Source organism: Sphaerodactylus townsendi, linkage group LG13 (genome assembly GCF_021028975.2).
Source record: "Sphaerodactylus townsendi isolate TG3544 linkage group LG13, MPM_Stown_v2.3, whole genome shotgun sequence".
Lineage (NCBI taxonomy): Eukaryota > Metazoa > Chordata > Lepidosauria > Squamata > Sphaerodactylidae > Sphaerodactylus > Sphaerodactylus townsendi.
In genome coordinates, this window is record NC_059437.1 from 48944381 (window position 1) to 48963946 (window position 19566).

The window sequence follows — 19566 nt, forward strand, 5'->3', positions numbered from 1 at the left end:
GAGCTGGCACAGGTTTCCAAAACAAAAAAGGAGTTTAAGGGGAGGGGGGAGGGAGGGAAGGCACCAGCCATATGCCCAAGAACAGAGGGTGGTCTTAGCCAGGCGCCCAAACTCCTGCAGAGTTGGCGCCTGGCAGACCTTCAAGGGCAGAGTGTTCCAAAACACCAAGGCCACTACAGAGATGCTTTCCCCAAAAAATCTTGAAAGGCAATGGGGCCACCACCAAGCCCACCCTCTGAACTGACCTTAGCGCCCAGACAGGTCTGTATGGGGGGAGGTGTTCTTTCAGATTTGCATCTCAGTATCATCCTGGGATGAGGAAGACCATGGAGGTCATTGTGCAACCTTGGCAAATTCTCTCACCTGAATCTACCTCACAGGGTTAATGGGAAAGTCAAGTAGGAAAAGGAAAGAACCGCTTATGCTGCCCTGAGCCCCTTAAAGGAGGAATAAAATGTAAAAGATGTATCCTAGAAATAGCCTAATTGTAGGATTAATCCCTTTTCTAGCATCTTTAGCATCCTACATTTCAACAAAACACCAAAGATGAAACTGCATTGCTTTAGGTTTATCGGTGCTTGAGCTTCAAAAACCATTATTTATATGGAATTCGCATTTGCTATTCAAAAGAACAGCAAGGATTTTTTTTTAAAAAAACACCCCATTGGCATGCACCCGTTTACAAAAGCTCAGTATCACAGCAACTAAGATCTGCCAAAAATACCAAAGACTAGCAATGGATACACTTCTGACAGTCTTATGTGACTAAATACCTTCATAAGCTCCTCAAGTCGGTTGTGCTTTTTAGAGGCAAAGAGGCTTGGATGGAGGTAGTTATCTCCATCATCGTCGTCGTCATCATCTTCATCAGCAGCATCTCGTGTTTCTGTTACAGAATGACATGTTACATTTTCACTTTTTGGAACATCTGGGATGGGAGTTGGAACAGACGTCCAGCGGCACTAACAAAATTTATTCCAACATTAGCATCAGAGATCACAGCAGCTTGAAACAATGGCCAATCAAAGAGAAAATCAAGGCATTCAGAAGCTTAAGGACCACTTCCAACCACTGAAAGATGGGAAAAAGGAGTGACACAGTCTAGTAGTTGGGAGTGGTGCTCAACTGCTCTGAATTGACTGAATGTTCCTTTGATTGGTTATTGTTCCAAGCTGGTCTCTTTTTGTAACATCTCCCTACTCCTGCCTTTCTATTGCTGGCAAGAAGAAGAAGAAGGAAGAAGGAGAAGAAGAAGGAGAAGAAGAAGAGGAAGAAGAGGAGGAGGAGGAGTTTGCATTTATATCCCACCTTTCTCTCCTGTAGGAAGATTCAAGGTGGCTTACAAGCTCCTTTCCCTTCCTCTCCCCACAACAGACACCTTGTGAAGTAGGTAGGGCTGAAAGTTCTGAGAGAACTGTAACAGGCCTAGGGTCACCCAGAAGGAATGTAGGCGTGCGGAAACACATCTGGTGCACCAGATAAGCCTTTGCCACTCAGGTGGAGGAGTGGAGAATCAAACCCGGTTCTCCAGATTAGAATCCATCTGCTTTTAACCACTACACCACACTGGCTCTCAATATTTAAAAATATTTGCTATGCCCATACACTTCATGCGCCTGAAGAAGGGAGCTCCAATTCACAGATGATTATGCTTTAATAAATATTAAAGAGTTTTTTTAAAAAATTCCACTAGACTTTTATTTAATTTTGATGCAACAGACTACCCTCCTGGGATGAGACTGGCTTTCTGATTTCTTTGAACTTTTAGACAAATCCATAATTGGCTGTGGGTTTCAACTGAAATAAATACAACCCTTAGACCCATTTCTAGAACTTTCCTGTTCTAAAAACTGTGCAGGATTGAAAGACATTAAAAGAAATAAACTTAAAAAAATGGCCATTGTACTATTTCAATGAATTTTTCAACATGCTGGAAGATGCTGGGAATTATTCTACATTCAAACAAATGTTACTTCTTTTTAAAACCACACACACCTTTAAAAAGTCCAAGTTTAACAAAATATATTACATTGTTCCAATTGACTCTGGACTAGCAGAAGGGAACCATATAAAACGAAAACATAATTAATGCATTCTAGCCAATGATTACCCCAGCTACAGCAGGAAGTGCTGAAGATCAATTTTTAGCAGGGATACTGAATACTGAAATACAAAAAGTGCACCTGTTGATTCCAATTAAGATCAACTCTGGAGTGAAGGGAATAGTTTGTGGCTGATTAGAATTATCACCACCACTACACATTTTATTTGCTTCATTTATATCTCTCTGGCCAATAGGGACCCAAAGCAGCTTATTCTTCTCTGCTCAATAAATTGTTCGTTATATATAGTTCTAAATACTGGCATGGGTTTTTTTTTCCTCACTAAAGTGAGGGTAAAAGGAGAAGACAACTAAAATGCAGTGAGTCACCGTTCGGATTTTATTCCCCCTTCCGACTACTGTCATGCCCCAAGCTGCTGGAGCTAAACTAGCACAAAAGAGACTTGGAAGAGGTACATCAGTAATAATGTCCCTCAGCAACTGCTATCTTTGGTTACTGTCATTCGAATACCCTTCTTGCTATGAAAACATTGTTTAGCCTGTCTTTTACGTTCATCATTTTTTTTCTTCCTGTCCTATTTAATAGATTAGTAAATATTTAAATGGAGCCAGGAATCCTTGCCTGCAGAAGGGAACTGGAAAATTTAGACCTGCCTCTCTGAGCAGATAGTGGGGAACACCCAAGTGACAAGATGCCCTCTTCCTCAGAACAAGGGTGTCAACCTAATATCAAGCATTTGGAAGTTTATCAGAATCTCACTTAGTATCAGAAATATGTAAAGCGACTGCAGTCACATCCATTCACTTAAAATACATAATTATTTGGAAATGAAAAATAAGCAGGAATTGCTAAGCTCGTTTGTTTCTGTTATTTTAAATGGAAAACAGCTGTTTGTTTTCTCTTAAACCGAGGTGAAATTTTCAGAAATTATACACCGTGAGCAAGCAGAGTTTAGAGAACTAGGAGAATGGTGATGACTACCCTCGCATTTGCTCTTGGCTGAAGGGGGTGTGGAAGGGGAGAAAAATAGTGTCAGATGAACAAGGCCCTCAGCGGCTGGTGGTGTGGTGGAGTCTTCTTTGGAGGTTTTTAAAGACAGGCTGGATGGCCATCTGTCAGGAGTGCTTTGATTGTGTGTTTCTGTATTGCAGGGGGTTGGACTTGATGGCCCTTGGGGTCTCTTCCAACTCTATGATTCTGTGCTCATCCACCCAGTACAATTCCCTCTCTCTCTTTAAGATGTGAGCAGGAAAGCCCATTCTTACATATATAATGGGCTCCGCGGTTTCCATAAGCATGTGGGATTCCATTTCCAGAGCCCTTCAGGGATTGGGCGGGACATCCATCCATCCATCCATCCATCCATCCATCCATCCATCCATCCATCCATCCATCCATCCATCCATCCATCCATCCATCCATCCATCCATCCATCCATCCATCCATCCATCCATCCATCCATCCATCCATCCATCCATCCAAATCCATCCATCCATCCATCCATCGTCAAATCCCATCCATCCAGTCCATCCATCCGTCCATCCATCCATCCATCCATCCATCCATCCATCCATCCATCCATCCGTCCGTCCGTCCGTCCGTCCGTCCGTCCGTCCGTCCGTCCGTCCGTCCGTCCATCCATCCATCCATCCATCCATCCATCCATCCATCCATCCATCCATCCATCCATCCATCCATCCATCCATCCATCCATCCATCCATCCGTCCGTCCATCCATCCATCCGTCCATCCATCCATCCCTCCCGTCATCCCTCCATCCATCCGTCCAAATTCCGTCCATCCGTCCGTCCGTCCACCCACTTACACTATATAAATACATTACCCATCTGGCTTTAAAATAATGTGATAAAGATCAGCTGCACATGTGCTTGATGGACGAGTGGGAGAGAACCCAAGCTGAGGGCTGTCCAGTGGAGAGGTAGAGAACTTGTTTTTGTAAGCCTCTATCTACTTCTTACTTCCCTAACCCTCCAATTGGCCATGCTGGCAGGGGCTGATGGGAATTGTAGTCCATGAACATCTGGAGAGCCACAGGTTGCAGACCCCTGTTCTAACATATATTTCAGCTCCTCAGCATCATGTGAAGTGAGCTACAGAGCCTTTGCTCACCACTCACAAACAGGAATTAGAACAGCTCTCTCACCTGTCAGATTCTGAAGGCAGAAAAGTACAAGGACAGAGATTCCACATGCTCAATTTCACTAAAAAACAGTTACTCACTTTCCTCTTCCTCCTTTTTCTTTTCCAATGGCGTCGCATATCGTCCCTCCTTCATGGCTTTCTGAATAAATTTGTAGTAAGGGTTGAGGTAGTGATCAAACCGCAGAAAGTCAAACTGGGAGTTCCGCGCTTGCTTTGCTTTCAGCATTATTTCAAACTGGGCTCCCTGCTTGCTGACGAAATTGGCGGTCCGTTCTATAATTGCATGCATTTTGGCTGTGGGTGGCTGTGGGAAAGAGCAAAGATGCTTGTGTCTCTAACACCATTCCATTAAACGCCTTCCTGGGGTTGCAACGTCTTCCTGCACCAGGAAGGAAAAGAGCTACACTTGCAAAGGTCTTACAACTACATGCAAAAAACCCCCCACTTTGGAAGGAACAACAATAATGTCTGTAACATGCACAAGTACCCACTAACACATATAGGGTGGCATAGAGTTCCAAAGCAACTTATTGAGGATTGCAGGCTCTGGACAGGTAACCAGGATTCAAGTATTCATTCAGAGCTGGTGACTCACCAAGCTGAACAAGCACTTTTCCGGTCGCAGTCCACAGTTGGTGGGTGACAAATTGTGCAGGCTCAATTTAGGAAATATTTCAAACTCACGATGGCAGACCTAGCTTTGAAAACCCATTAAGCTACAAACACCACAGGCTTAAAGAGATTAAGTAGTTTGAATTCATCACATTTCCCAAATCCATTTTCCAATTTAAAGCGTTCAAGCACGTTCCCCCCCCCCCCCCCCCAACAATGATTCTGGGGCATAGTTCTTTTACAATAAAAGGCATGGCTATTATACAGCGGCACCTGATAAGGCCGCTGAGTGTATTCGCTTCTGTTGAGCAGAATCGAGGAAGGAAATCCATTTTCGCAACAGACCTGCTTTTTTGTGAATGCTGTGCTGAGAGGACAACTGGAAAACACGCACAACACTTAGTACTCCTTGGAACAATGCAAAAAGAGCCCAGGCGTGGTTCCACTGCCATGGCTGACTAAATGTAATCTGGGTCTCTCAAAACCAAAATGTCCTGAATATCACCATTTTGTTTTACAGAAATATGTGGCTCACCGCTTTTGTTTAATTTTCCACTTCACTAGCTCCAGTTTCCTTAATTGCTCCAAAGGCATTTTCGTAATTTTTTTTTTAATTTAGCGGATCTAAAAGACCCATTGCTACTGACACAATCCAGTGAAATGAGCCTGTTGCGTAATTTTCTCCATGTAGTTGGGAGATTTGGTATCAATAAATTCATAGGTTGCTTATGTAACAGCTCAGCATCTTGCTAATTGTGTGGTTATTATTGAAAAGCAAGCATGGAACAATATTTAAGTGAAAACAAGATTAGGACTCCATTCCCTACAAACAAAGAAATCTGACTCAAGGACGCGCGTGGCAGCTGAAAATATCTTAAGCTCGTTTTTGTGATGTATCTCCCCTTTCGTGACAAGATTAAGAGAAAAATACTACAGTAAATAATCTTGATATTGACAGAAAGACATTACAGGAGGCCTCACATAGCTAGCTATGATTACTGGTGCTGCTGCTGTGTCACATGAAGAATGATTTTTAAAATGCCTTCAGTTAAAGCTATGAATATGGTAACAGCGCAGAGCCAAAGGCTACAAGCTAAAAATTGGGGAAGACAGGACAGAAAGACACAACAGCTGCCTGTGCATTGCTTCATTGAGTACTGGAGGCTTGAGCTGCCATGAGAGCCAGTGTGGTGTTGTGGTTAAGAGCAGGTGGATTCTAATCTGGAGAACCGGGTTTGATTCCCCACTCCTCCACCTGAGTGGCAGAGGCCTATCTCGTGAACCAGATGTGTTTCCGCACGCTTATATTTCTGCTGGGTGACTTTGGGCTAGCTACAGTTCTCTCAGAACTCTCTCAGCCCCACCTGTCTCACAAGGTGTCTGTTGTGGGGAGAGGAGGGGAAAGGAGCTTGTAAGCCACCTTGAGTCTCCTTACAGGAGAGAAAGGTGGGGTATAAATCCAAACTCTTCTCTTCTTCTTGAACAGTGAATGCAAGTTCTCCCTCAGAAAGAAGTACACTGTCACAACTGCGGGACACGCCCCATCACAATACATCCTGAAAAGTCACTTCTGCATGCAGTCACAAGGCACATGAAGTTCAGCAAGTATAGGCCTAAATGGCAAGGTGGTTTCCTGGATTTTAAACGAATTAATGAACACACAATCCAAGCCTGCCTTCGGGTACTCGACTTTACGCATGCAGGTCCCTGAGCAAACATCCAATATGTGAATGGGCTTAGAGGAACTGCAGGCACAATAAACAGGAGACACGATCATAAATTGTCTGCACACACACACACACCAGGTTCCCCGACACAGTGCCAGTCACATGACTTCATTGCTCAAGGTCCCCTAAGTATCTTCAGGAAATTAACCCATTTTAAATATAACATTAACAACCCTCATAGCAACAAATGTTCTGTGGCTATCGTTTCCAATATTAACAGAATATGAACATCAAATTATCTCCTGAACACAAAAGAAAGACACCAATTCAGTTAAAAGGTGGGATCCAGTACTTTATTCTCCTTTAAAAAAAGCTTAAACTACTTTTCAATTAAAAAACCATCAACAAGTTAATACATTTCACATCTTTCATCTGTTTCACACTGTTAGGGGACACAATCTAGCAGCAGGTTAACACTTTTGGAAAAGAATTATTTACATGGTACAGAATCTGCTACATAATTTCTTATAAAAATACTGGATTTTGAAAATGCCTGTAATTTACTACTCTGCGTATTTTTTACATCATTTCAGCTATCCAAGGAACACTCCAGACTGGTCCAGACTCTTAAACTGAGAATTTATAGTGATTTCTTGTGGCACTCTAGCAATTTTCCTGAAACATACTGGTATACCTGGGAATGCCTTGTGGAAATTTCTGCATTAATCATTGAAACTGGCTATTAACGTAAAGTCTGGCCTAAGCAGAATGAATTCTGACAAAAACTGAAGAAGCAGCTTCAATGGGTTTTGACACTACTGTTTAGAATTCTGCCAAGTTTTAGCTACATAACTTACCATTCAGAAAAACTAAACTCCAGGTAGTTTTTTAAAAACGCCACTGATGCAACCTACTGAATTATAAAATATACATACCAGTTCCACATCAGAGGGTACATTCAATCCCGGAGGGGCAATAAAAGGTTCTTCATTTTCTTCTGTGGCTTTGACGTTGGCTGCAGCAACTGTAAATAAGAAGATGAAACGCTGTACTACAGAAACATGTTGTAATCTCAGTAAAACACAAAAATCAGAACAGATATCCTAACCTTTTCGTCAGACATATTTATTTCCTATTTTACATTATCATTTTAATAGTTTCTTTTAATATGGTTCGTCTCCTTCTAAACCTCTGTCCCCCAAAATACAGATTGCTCTTCTGATCGTATGACAGCAGATGCAACATCTTGAACGGACTTAACTACAACAGAAACATCCAAACTGTTTGAGAAGTACAGCAATGAGGTAACCGGTAGATGCATGCATTCACTAGATAACCTAAAGCATTTATTGTTCCAGAGGATGGGCTTTGCTAATTAAGCATTCAATCTGACCGCCTGAAATACACAATTTTACATAAACAATCAGGGGAAATTGTACACCCTTGGGACCTCAAAGCCATTAATCCACCCCACTACGTCTGTGCTTTCCACCGGTGTCTCCATAAGTTCTGATGAGATCTAATGCCAGCATATATGACTCCTATGATCAGATCCAATTAGTAAGGAAACCATTCCCTCCAAAACAGACATGCAGCGAGTCAGTAGGAAAACAATATAGGGACCACAAAGTTAAAGACTTCCCACAATCGCAATATAAAGTTTAGGTTGCAACCATGTTATCTCATGCTGGCTGGAGACAATCCTGGTGGGCCACTATGAGTAGCAGAGTAGCACCTGGTGGACCACTGCGAGTAGCAGAGTGCTGGACTAGATGGACTCTGGTCTGATCCAGCAGGCTAGTTCTTAAGTTCTTATGTTCTTAATCCCTTTGTGAATCCGTACACTTCATCTAAGAGGTTGAAGCCAACAGATTCTCCTCCCATCATTGAATCTCCCTTAGTTTACAGTGACACAGTGTGTAACAGATTTCTCTCTGTGATACACCTCTGAAGATGCCAGCCACAGATGCAGGCGAAACATTAGGAACAAGATCCACCAGACTACGGCCACACAGCCAAGAAAACCCAATACAACCAGTTAAACTCGGCTATGAAAGCCTTCAACAATACATCCTAGCAATCAGTTTCTGCAAGTTGCACCTAACGCCTACAACACACACAATCAACCAAACTTAGGTGTCCCCCATCTCTACCCAGAGCTGCTTTTTGTTCTAAAAATTCTGCTCCGCAATGATATTGACCCAACAGAGCCGCAAATTCCACCAAGAGTGCAAAAGATAAATCCCTCCGCCCTCAAACCACTGCCTACACTTTTCCAATAATTATTTAAAAAAACTGCCTTTCAATCTCCCCTGTTCCACAAAAGCATGATTTGGAAGACACTTCTAGACAAGGAAGTTCACACCAGGGAGCCCGCTTTAATGATGTGCCTGAAGAACATCTGTTTCTCTCCAGTGGTGCTGAAAACTCTACAAATGCATTGCAAGATCTGACATAACAGTGAGCCATATCATTACCAAATGCTAAAAGCATTTTAATCTCCCAAGGAGTGACCAAGAGTTAGGTGGGGATTCACATTTTTAACTTCACAAGCAGAAATACACAATTTCTGGAAATTCTGAAGCCATGGAAGACCCCCACCCCCAAAAACCCCCCAATACAGGTTGGGGGGGGGGGAGTTAAATATAGATAATGCCTATATACTTATAGACTCTAAAAAGTCTTAACATATGTATAAAATATAAAAAGTGTGAGCATGTACAAAATTCTGTTTTGTTTATAAACAAAATGTAAATGTAACCAATTACAGAGAGAAATCTTTGCAAACTCCTGCATCCTATGTTAATTTAATGTGCATATGTGTTCGTGTTAGTTTTTGTCATTTCAGAAGGGAATGTACATAGAAAACAAAAATATTCCAGTCAATAAAATAAACTCTTGTTACTTGGCCAGAAACAGTATCACAAAATCACAGCAGAACTAGGAGCACATTAAACTTATAACACAGAAAACAAGGACCCCTTTAATAGTGTATTAGACAAAATTATTCACATTTAAGCAATAACAATATCTTTTAAAAGACAGTGTATGTCGACAACGTACTGAATCCCTACTACTGTAGATTGCCTTGCATAAAAATCTTCACACAACACATTTTGAGCAAAACAATTCTCTTAAAAAGCATTTCATTCCAACTGCAAAAAAATATTTCATACTTTTTTCCAGTACTCCCTCAACAGTTCTCAGGGGAAAGCGTTTTTCTCCTGGGCCTTCACAGCATTATGTACCAGAAACCATTTACAGTAACTGAGTTTGGAATTCCAACCTGCTACTCTCGAGTAGGATTATGATAGCCTGAATTACTTAGAAAACAGGCTGATGTCTTTAACCTTCTTTCACAGCCAGTTTGGCAAGGAACAAAACATACTGCTCCTACCCAAATTTAAGTCACTTGCCCCAGTCTTCACAATGACAACAAAATGGATTACTCAATGTCCTCAATAGTATAATTTCCAAATAATATTATGCTTCTACACTGAACTGAAACATTTCTGCCACTGAAGAGGAATTATTTAAAATAGCCAACTGACAGTCTGCAGCAAATAAGAATCACCTCCAGACAACCCCAGAAATGGACACGTTTCTAAAGCAAAAAATAGTTACTGGTAATTCCATTTTGTTTCAGGCTGGATTATCAACTCAAATACATGTGGAACAGAATTACACACACAGTTAATCAGAGTTTGCAAAAAAAACCCCATTTGACTAAAAATCCTGTGCAATAAATATTGCTTAGCATAAAGTTTTCACAAAAACCAGCATATTTTCCAAACTGCTTATGACAGCCACCTACAGAGCTAGATGTGTTCCTAGGGAGGATCTGCTAATTACATATTTTGCATTCTGTAAACCAGTAATGCTCAAAACCACATGTCAGAGCACAATGAGGCACTATGAGAGGTTGAGTGGTGGGGGAAATCCAAGCTGTGAGCCCCCAAATCCTCACTTGCAAAAGGAAGCTGTTGCTACACCTAACTGCTTGGCTGGACAAGTCTGCCGGCTGTTTGCAGTCCGAGTGACTGAATGAGCCACACGTAAGGGAGAGAAGAAATAAAAAATTACCGGCCTTCACAGGAGGCTATGAGCTCATTTTATGAATCACGACATTGTACGGTGGTCTTGCTGCCTTCCACTCTGAAGGCACTACCAGACTCTAGGATGATTCTGCTGTCTCACTTGTTAAAACTAAACCTTTTCAGACACCATTATTGTTGCCTGTTGTGGGTTTTCTGACCTATGCAGATGTAATTTTAGGAGGAGGAAGAAGAAGAAACTGAAGGAGGAGGAGAAGAGAAGAAGTTTGGATTTATACCCCACTTTTCTCTCCTGTAAGAAAACTCAAGGAGGCTTACAAGCTCCTTTCCCTTCCTCTCCCCACACAGCCCGGAAAACCCACAATAGCCAGCTGATTCTGCCGTGAAAGCCTTCAAGAATGCATCATCATTATTATTTACCAGTACGTTTTGAGATACTTCTGAAGTACTATTTCTGAACAAAGAATATTTTGCCACTCTCTTAATCCATGGAATTGCTTACGTTTTGCTTTTGAAGGCTGCTCCTCTTCCTCAGTGGGTTCAGAAGGATCGTAATAATCACTACTGTAAGTGAATCCCACTGCATTGTAAGTCCCATCCTCTGCCAAAGCTTCGCTCAATCTCTTGTATTCTTCCTCTTGGAACAAAAATGCAAAACTCAAATTAAAAAATGGACATATTTCAGTTACAGTTTGAGTTTAAAAAAGCAAAAACAGAAAGTATGTTAAGGGTTTACTCCTAACATCCAAATGTAAACACTGAAGAAAGTTCACCGCATTGGGTCATCTGTAGACACTGAGGCTTCTGCCAACAAGTTACTGAGAACTCAAAAGGAATGGGGGGCAGAAGGCATGTTTTCTGCTGATCATTTTTTTCCTGCTGAGATAAGTGTCTTAAGAGTTAATCATTCTTACTTCAAGGAAAGGTAAAGACGTGAACTTTCGTTCGTACAATACTGTTAAAGAAGAACAGTTAAAAGTGTCTCAATTCTCAGTCTGCCCACAAAACACAGGCAATTTCTGTGTGGCTCTACATATAAACTATCCTGAGGTCCTCTCAGATACGCAAAGACGCCTGTTTTTCGAATCCACTGGGTACTGTCAAAATAATATCAGAAAGAGTGAGTATAAAATGAGTGGGAACAAGTTTAATTTTTTTTTAAGTTATTATAAATTTTCAGTTAAATGTTTTCTAACTCCGGAAGTTATCCTTGAGCAATACCTTGCCTCGCCTCCTCCTCAAGCAAGTCCGTATGCAAGGCTAAATACCTCTCTTCATCACAGAGGGCTTCTATTCTAGCCTCCTCTTCAGATAATTGGTAATTTCTGTTCCACGTGGAATACTCAGCATCGTATTCAGAAAGGTCATGTAGGTGACCACGTCCATCATACCTGCAACGTGAAAAGAATGGTCAATGGAAGAACTCTGGACTTGGGTTTCTGCCACTACACAAATACTTACCACAAAACATTGAAAAAAATTAATTCAGTTAACTTCACACTAATTTAATCTGACTAATCACTTCTTGCCCACTACAAAGTTCTTTTATATATATATATTTTTAAAGTCTCAGCTCCCCATTAAAGGACTAGTTTGCTTAAAGGCAAAATCATTTATTTTTAAGAGGAAGCAATTCCTTCATAGTTCTTACCGTTTATGGTTCAACCATTCAACACTCCCTTGCCAAAATACTGTTTGTTTGTTTTTTCCGGAAAGTCAAAACAGCTTACATTTACACAAACCCAAATACATAAATACCTATCCGTAAGAACCAAACGGTGTCAATTTCCTCGCTTCTTTCTGCTAGTGTCGAACTCTCAGGAGAAATCTTCACCAAAGAAACTTGCGTCCATTGGAGGTAAAATCATGGCTAGGCTCGGCCTCTAGCCATATGGCTGAGGAAAGAAGTCCTGGGTTATGTGATAGAGAGACACACATACATAGGAACAGTAACACAAATGTGCAATTTAAGGAGGTTCATCACAGAAGTTATAACAGAAATGCTCAGAGGAATACACCTTTTTAATTAGATCTAAACTGACTAGTTTTGGCTTCCAAACAACCACTTCAGTAGTCACCTGGGCAAGTGAAAATCACCTTCAGATGAACAGACAAGGGCATCCTTGCCAACTGCAGAAGCACCTCAAAAGTTTGTGTTGGCATGTACTCTAGTGGTATCTATGGACTTGTTGGGAGGGCTGGTTAAATTCACTGAACAGAATTAGGTTACACTAATATTTTCCTGGTGATCAAGAAAAAGCAACTGATGGAAAAGCCAGAGTAAATTTCACCAGTCTTGGATGGATCTTGCGTCCAAACTTTGAGGAGAGGGTTACATCAAAATCAGTTAAATCAGCACATCAGTTTTGCTAATTGAAAAGTATTTCCCATTAAGAGCTTTTGCCTTAAATCTTTCAATTACAAGTTTTTTTCTGCAGAATAATTCTGCAGAACAATAAACAATTATTCTGGGCTGCTCAAGTTATTAATGTGGATTTCCAAAAGAAGATGATTAGTGAAGGGCTAGGAAAAAACTTTAAAATACCTCCACCACACTTATGTGCCTGATTTCGCCCACTAATTTAGTTCACAAATTAAACCAATTCAATATTGCAGTTAAGAACTTGCTTGTCAAACCTCCTTAATTTACAAATGTAGATTAACAGGTTTAAAGATCCATGTGAACAGGTACAGTTTGCTCCCACCATTTCTCATGCCAACTCATTCCATACTACGACTGCAGAGAAATGAAAAGGACACTCTTTACTAAATTTTATCCTATGCTACAAATTCTGAAAAGGATGCAATTAAACAAACTTATGTTTGTAGTTCATCTAACCTACTGACTGATGTTTTTCATGGATACTGCAGAATCAAACAAAGTCCTTAAATTTAAAGTGCTATTCAATCTGTGTAACTAAGTTCTCCAAACCAATCCTCCATTTTCCACTTAACACAAACACTAGGAATTGGAAAAACTTGTCTGGTCAAGCAGCAAAGATAAGGCACTCATCTATTCCATACTGTTTTTGTATATACGAAACCCGCTACAGATGTCCTAACTCATTTTGCGGCCCTACTAAAAGAAAATTCCTCAGTCTAACCTCTTTCGTTATATCAATGATGGAATGTTTATCCCATCATAAAAACTAGGATCCTCCCCAGATCCCAGCATGAAATCATTGCTAACTGGCAAGATTTGTGTGGAAGATAAATGGAAAGAGCAAACACCTACAATATGCCAAGTGCTCCTTTTCAAACCAAAGCCCTGCAGAGTCTTCTGCACTGACTTCATGGAGAACCTATTTCTGATTTAAATCAATGTGGTTTCAGTCCCACTTTGCAGAGTGCAACCAGACACTGAACTACGGAGACTCAATGCCTCATACCCTGAGATTATTCAATGAAATGGAGTACCAACGTTCAGCTTGATAAAGCAAAAATTAAAAAAAGTTTTTAAACCACAAGAAGCCACCAAACCGCACCTATTTCAGGATTTCCATTTTATGACCAGTAATCAGGATGTCAAGTTTTGACAAAATTCTAAAATCCATCGTAACGGCAAGCAGACCGTAAATTACACTGGGAGCAACTGCAGTCACGCAAGAACTAGCTAACAAGCACACCTTGCCGTCATCATATCAGACATATTATTAAATACCAGAGCAGTTAACATATCAAAAATATTTGAACTGGACACAAGAATCCCAGAATCAACTCCTTGACAACCATAAAGCGCAATGTGCAGCCCTAAGGCCAGCCTTCCAGGGCTGCTAAGACGTATGTCACCCTGACAGACTTGAAAGAGAAGCCCAATTGAAATGTGATAGAAGAGAAGAACTCAACAATCTCCGAGGGAAATACCACCATCAAGTTGCACATCCCACCATTATGAGTCTATGTGCAACATGCTGCGCTGAAAGCTGGAGCAGGCATGACCGTTTGTAAAACATTCTCTGTGTTACAGAAAAGCAGCATCAAAAGCTATCAAGTACCACATCAGCTCGGACTAACCAACTTACAAATCCATATGTAGCCCACAGAAAAATACATCATTTTGTTCATCCACAGGGGTACAAAAGAGTCACCCTCCTGTTTATTAAGAGAAGCTATTACGAAGTTTGGTTTGAAAAGGAGATTATTATTATTATTTATTGGACTTGATTGCCTGTACCTGCACGAAGGGCGGGCCCAGTAACACAGTACCCTCTGCCAGGGAGGAAAAGAGGTTGGGAAAGACCGGAGGCTCTTTAATCAGCCTAGGCAATTCTAGTATTCCACAAGCTTCAGATCCTGGGGCTTTCTGTCAAATTCTATTTGCTTTACTCTATTTGTTTTTATCGGCAGTTAAAATGCAAAAATTGAGCAGGAAAGGTTTTTTGAATCATTTATTTTTCTTCTGCCTCCATGGATGGAAAAAGCTTTGCTGTTGTCAGTTAACATGTGCGTATATCTACATACACACATGCTATATATAAAGTTTATGTGCCTTTAGGTGGTTTGCTCTACAAAAGACATCGTAACGGCAATCCAAAGTTGCCAACCTTGTTCCATTTTTATGTATGTATAAATATATGTACGCACTCAAAAGTGTGTAAGTTAATTTTTCAAAAATATCTCTTCCACCTTCCCATCCAAACAAGGTTTTCAAGGAAGCAAACATCAAAACATCCCAACACTAAAACAGCAATAAAATACATACCTACACTAACACAGAGAACACTGCAACCAGAGAGGACAACAGTAGAGGAAATTTGATTAATCTCTCTTGGGAGGGAGTTTAAAAGCTTTGGCTCTATGAACAAGAAGGCAGTCTAGCCTCAGATGGTGGGGGTACCCAAAGCAGGGCCTCCAAATATGACCGGAGTGGATCAGAACGTTCACAACAGAGTAGGTAGTCCTTAAGCCATGGTGCTCCAAAGCTAAACAGGATTTTCAAGGTCAATACTGGTATGTCAAATTGGGAGCAGCAGAACTTCCATGCTAGAAATCTGTTCTTCTGGGGGAACTACAGCCCCATCCTGCACAGGAGACATCCCAATTCCTGGGTCAAACCTTCCCCTCACCACTCTGACAGCACCTCTGTTCTGTTTCAGTTTGTTAGCCCTCATTTATCCCAGAACCTGTTCAAGGTTTCCACAATCTCCCTGGGATCTGCTGGAAACATGAGACTGACTTGAATATTATCGGCATGTTGGTGGCAACTCAATCCAAATGTTAAGAACATAAGAACAAGCCAGCTGGATCAGACCAGAGTCCATCTAGTCCAGCTCTCTGCTACTCGCAGTGGCCCACCAGGTGCCCTTGGGAGCTCACATGCAGGAGGTGAAAGCAATGGCCTTCTGCGGCTGTTGCTCCCGAGCACCTGGTCTGTTAAGGCATTTGCAATCTCAAATCAAAGAGGATCAAGATTGGTAGCCATAAATGGACTTCTCCTCCATAAATCTGTCCAAGCCCCTTTTAAAGCTATCTAGGTTCACATATGCAGTAAAATGTTCACATATGTAGTAAAATACACACACATTTTCTCCTACCAAGATATATAATACACATGTATATAATTAATAATTGGGTGACATCGCGTTGTAACTCACGGCAATTCCAGGATTCCAAGTTTTCAAGACAAGAGATGAACAGAGCTGACTTTCATGGCCTGCCTCTGTGGAGCAACCCTGGACTTCCCTGGTAGTTCTCCATCCAAATCCTAAGCATTAATTTAATCTGACTAATCACTTCTTGCTCACAACAAAGTTCCAAGTACTAAACAGAGACTGGGTGGCCATCTGTCAGAGGTGTTTTAATTGTGTGTTCTTGTATGACAGGGAATTGGACTTAATGTCCCTTGTGGTCAACTTTATGATGATATGATTACACACATCAACTACATTCTCATAATACATGGATGTATGTATGTGTGATTTTGACCTCAAGGCACAGCTGATGTAGGACCATGGAGTCTTCAAGGTAAGAAACGTTTGGGGATGGTTTGCCATTGCCTGCTTCCGAGAGAGTTCTGAGAGAACTGTGACTGGCCCAAGGTCACCTAGCAGCCTTCATGTGGAGAAGCAGGGAATCAAACCTGCTTCTCCAGATCAGAGTCTGATGCTCGTGTGGAGGAGTGGGGAATCAAACTTGCCTCTCCACATTAGAGTCCACCACTCTGAACCAATAAACCACACTGGCTCAACGTGCACATGTATATGTGTATGTGAATATATATATACACACACAAAAGCACACACATACATACAAACCCATGCATGCATTTGCACATTTTGAACAATTATACTTGAAAACACTTATGCATATGGTTGTTGTGGGTTTTCCGGGCTGTGGACTGAAAACCCCACCCGAAATACAATGCAGTTAACCAACACCTTTGCATAGCAAGTTCCTCCCAAACACTTACTGATTGGTTCCCCACCCTGGAACATGGACAATATATACCCCACTAAACATTCCCATCTCACTGGACACAGTGTGTCACACACATCTCTCTGTGATACACCTCTGAAGATGCTGGCCACAACCCACAATAACCAGTTGAATCTGGCTGTGAAAGCCTTTGACAATACATACCGTGTTTCCCTGAAAATAAGACAGTGTCTTATTTTAATTTTTGCTCCCAAAGATGTGTCATGTCTTATTTTCACGGGATGTCTTATTTTTCCACTCCACAGCTGCATGCTCTGGTGTTCTGTTTGATGGGCATGCTTCCAAACAAAAACTTTGCTACGTCTTACTTTCGGGGGATGCTTTATATTTAGCACTTCAGCAAAATGTTTTAACTGGTTTTAATTGTATGTTGTTTAATCTGTTGTTCACCGCCCAGAGCCCTTCGGGGGTGGGGCGGTATAAAAAACTCAAAAATAAATAAATAAATAAAACCTCTACTACGTCTTATTTTCAGGGGATGTCTTATTTTCGGGGAAACAGGGTATGCATATGTTTTGTTCCTTAGACCGTGATGCTGATTTCCATCACATGAATGTGTTTGTTACATCTGCGTATGTCACACAGTCAACGCCCTGCCTGGGCACTCGTACATCTGTTTGTAAGGAAAAGCCCACACACCTTCACCACAAAAACCAAACCAAGGACCAGCACCTGGCTAAGCGAGGGCTTTAAATCCCAAACCCAGCCCTGCAGTATCAAAGCTAACATCACAATATCTCAGTGTTAGCAGAAGAGGCGGGGAGGAAAAAAGCCTATATTAATTTATTTAAGGGGACGACAACAAAATAATGATTCCCAGGCCTTTCTCTGACTGTACTATGTATGTCTTGTTCTTCTCTCCAATGGAGATCCAAAGATTACAACAACATTCTCTCCTCCTCCATTATATTCTGACACAATGACTTTATGAGGTAGGTTAGGCTTAGTGAGGCTGACTGACCCAGGGTCATCTCACATAGCTAGTGAGCTTCCATGGCAAACTGGGAATTCAACTTGGGCTGCCCATGAGCCTAGTCTGACACTAACCACTTCACCCGCTATCAAGTGGGTTGGATGGATGGCAGCGGAATACAGCTGGCAGGTTCCCGGTCCCATGAATGGAATCTCTACAGCAGGGATGTCCAACCCTGGTCCTCCAGATGTTTGTGGACTACGATTCCCATCAGACCCTGCCAGTACTCGCACATAAGAGGGGTGTCCAGCCTTTAAAGAAGGGGGGGTCCAGCCCTGACCTTCCAGATGTTCACAGATTAAGCTGGCAGGGGCTGATGGGACTCTTAGTCCACAAACATCTGGAGGGCCAGGGTTGAACACTCCTACTCTACAGAGTGCTAGTTTGAAGTACACATCACGATTAAAAGTGACACAAATTCCTGGTTTATGAATTATGAATGCAAATTGAAAATGACTATGAGGATCTACCCCTCTAGCCCATTTCTCTGACCGTTTTGAATGCGTACAAATATTTGACAGCTCCTCTGGCCGAGGCCTCCTTCCCCTTCCTTCCCCGGCTCCTGCCTGGCAGAGGGTCGCGGCGGTTCGCCCCCCCTCCCCTTTCCCCAATATCCCTCCCCCCCAAACCCGGTCAAGAGGAGGGCGAGGCGGGCGGGGGGTCCTGCGGCACCGACCTATCGATCATGATGGCGTTTTCGCCCATCCAAGGGATGAGGTGTCGGCCTTGCTCCTGCTGCAGCGCCTTCTCGTCGTCGCGGAACAGCTTGCAGGCGTAGCCGAAGACCAGCAGCTCCACGCGGCCGCCGCCGCCAGCTGGGCCCGCCGCAGCCGGGGTGGAGGAGCAGGCCGCGCCCGGCAGCGCTCCCCCGCCGGCTCCTCCCGATAACATCGTCCGCGGCGGCGGCGGCGACGTCGCCGGCCTGGCCTCTTCCGCCGCCGCCGCCGCCGCCGCGCTCGCCCGACCGACGTACATGGAGAACCGGACGCCTCTCACCGTTTCGCCCCCCTCAGCTTCGCCATCGCCCGGGAGGCAAAATGGCGGCCAGGCCACTTCCGGCCGCGGAGGGAACTCCGCCAAGCAAATGGCGCTCGCGGTTCTGTACCGCTGATTCGTCACGAGGAAAAGGGCGAGGGAAGGAAACCTTGGACAGGTTGGAAAGTTGGAGCCGTGGGGCTGAGGGGAGGAAAAGGGGGAAGCGGTTCAGATTTCTGTAGGGCTCAGAAAGAAAAGGGGGCGCTGGAGAGAAGAGTGGCGAAAGTGCCAGAGGGAATAGTAAGGGACGAGAGGGGCTAAAGTGGTCTCTCTCCAGAGGACTCTTTTATGTCTGAAAAACCTGTAAAACGTCATGGGGGCCGTTTAATCTTTACATATAATATATGTGTGCGTATATATGTGTGTGTGTGTATATATATATGTGTGTGTGTGTGTGTGTATATATATATAATGTGAATATGCATATATGGGTGTATACAAATATATATATATAACAGTCAGATATTATAAACACACAAATTCACTCACATATATAATATTTTGGCCCAGCATAGAGACTGCAGTTTATAACAACTTCATGTGCAAATGCTTCCACGTCTCCC

At 42.4% G+C, this 19566-nt stretch overlaps 1 protein-coding gene across 5 annotated transcripts in view; it reads right to left on the bottom strand.

The window, feature by feature from the left end:
• The window catches only part of LOC125443139 (splicing factor SWAP), a 113236-nt gene extending 94216 nt beyond the window's left edge, over positions 1–19020 (bottom strand). For 2 of the 5 annotated variants that reach the window (XM_048515078.1, XM_048515075.1), the window contains exons 1-6: positions 18645–19019; positions 11782–11951; positions 11063–11197; positions 7441–7529; positions 4305–4530; positions 774–886 (exon numbers count right to left, since the gene is read on the bottom strand). In XM_048515078.1, the coding sequence (XP_048371035.1) occupies positions 774–886; positions 4305–4530; positions 7441–7529; positions 11063–11197; positions 11782–11951; positions 18645–18943 (1032 nt within the window). In that variant the 5' untranslated portion in view covers positions 18944–19019. Of the gene's footprint in view, positions 1–773; positions 887–4304; positions 4531–7440; positions 7530–11062; positions 11198–11781; positions 15872–18644 lie in introns of those variants that run through there. The other 3 variants (XM_048515077.1, XM_048515076.1, XM_048515079.1) reach the window with 3 other exon arrangements.
• Positions 19021–19566: the final 546 nt, after the last annotated feature.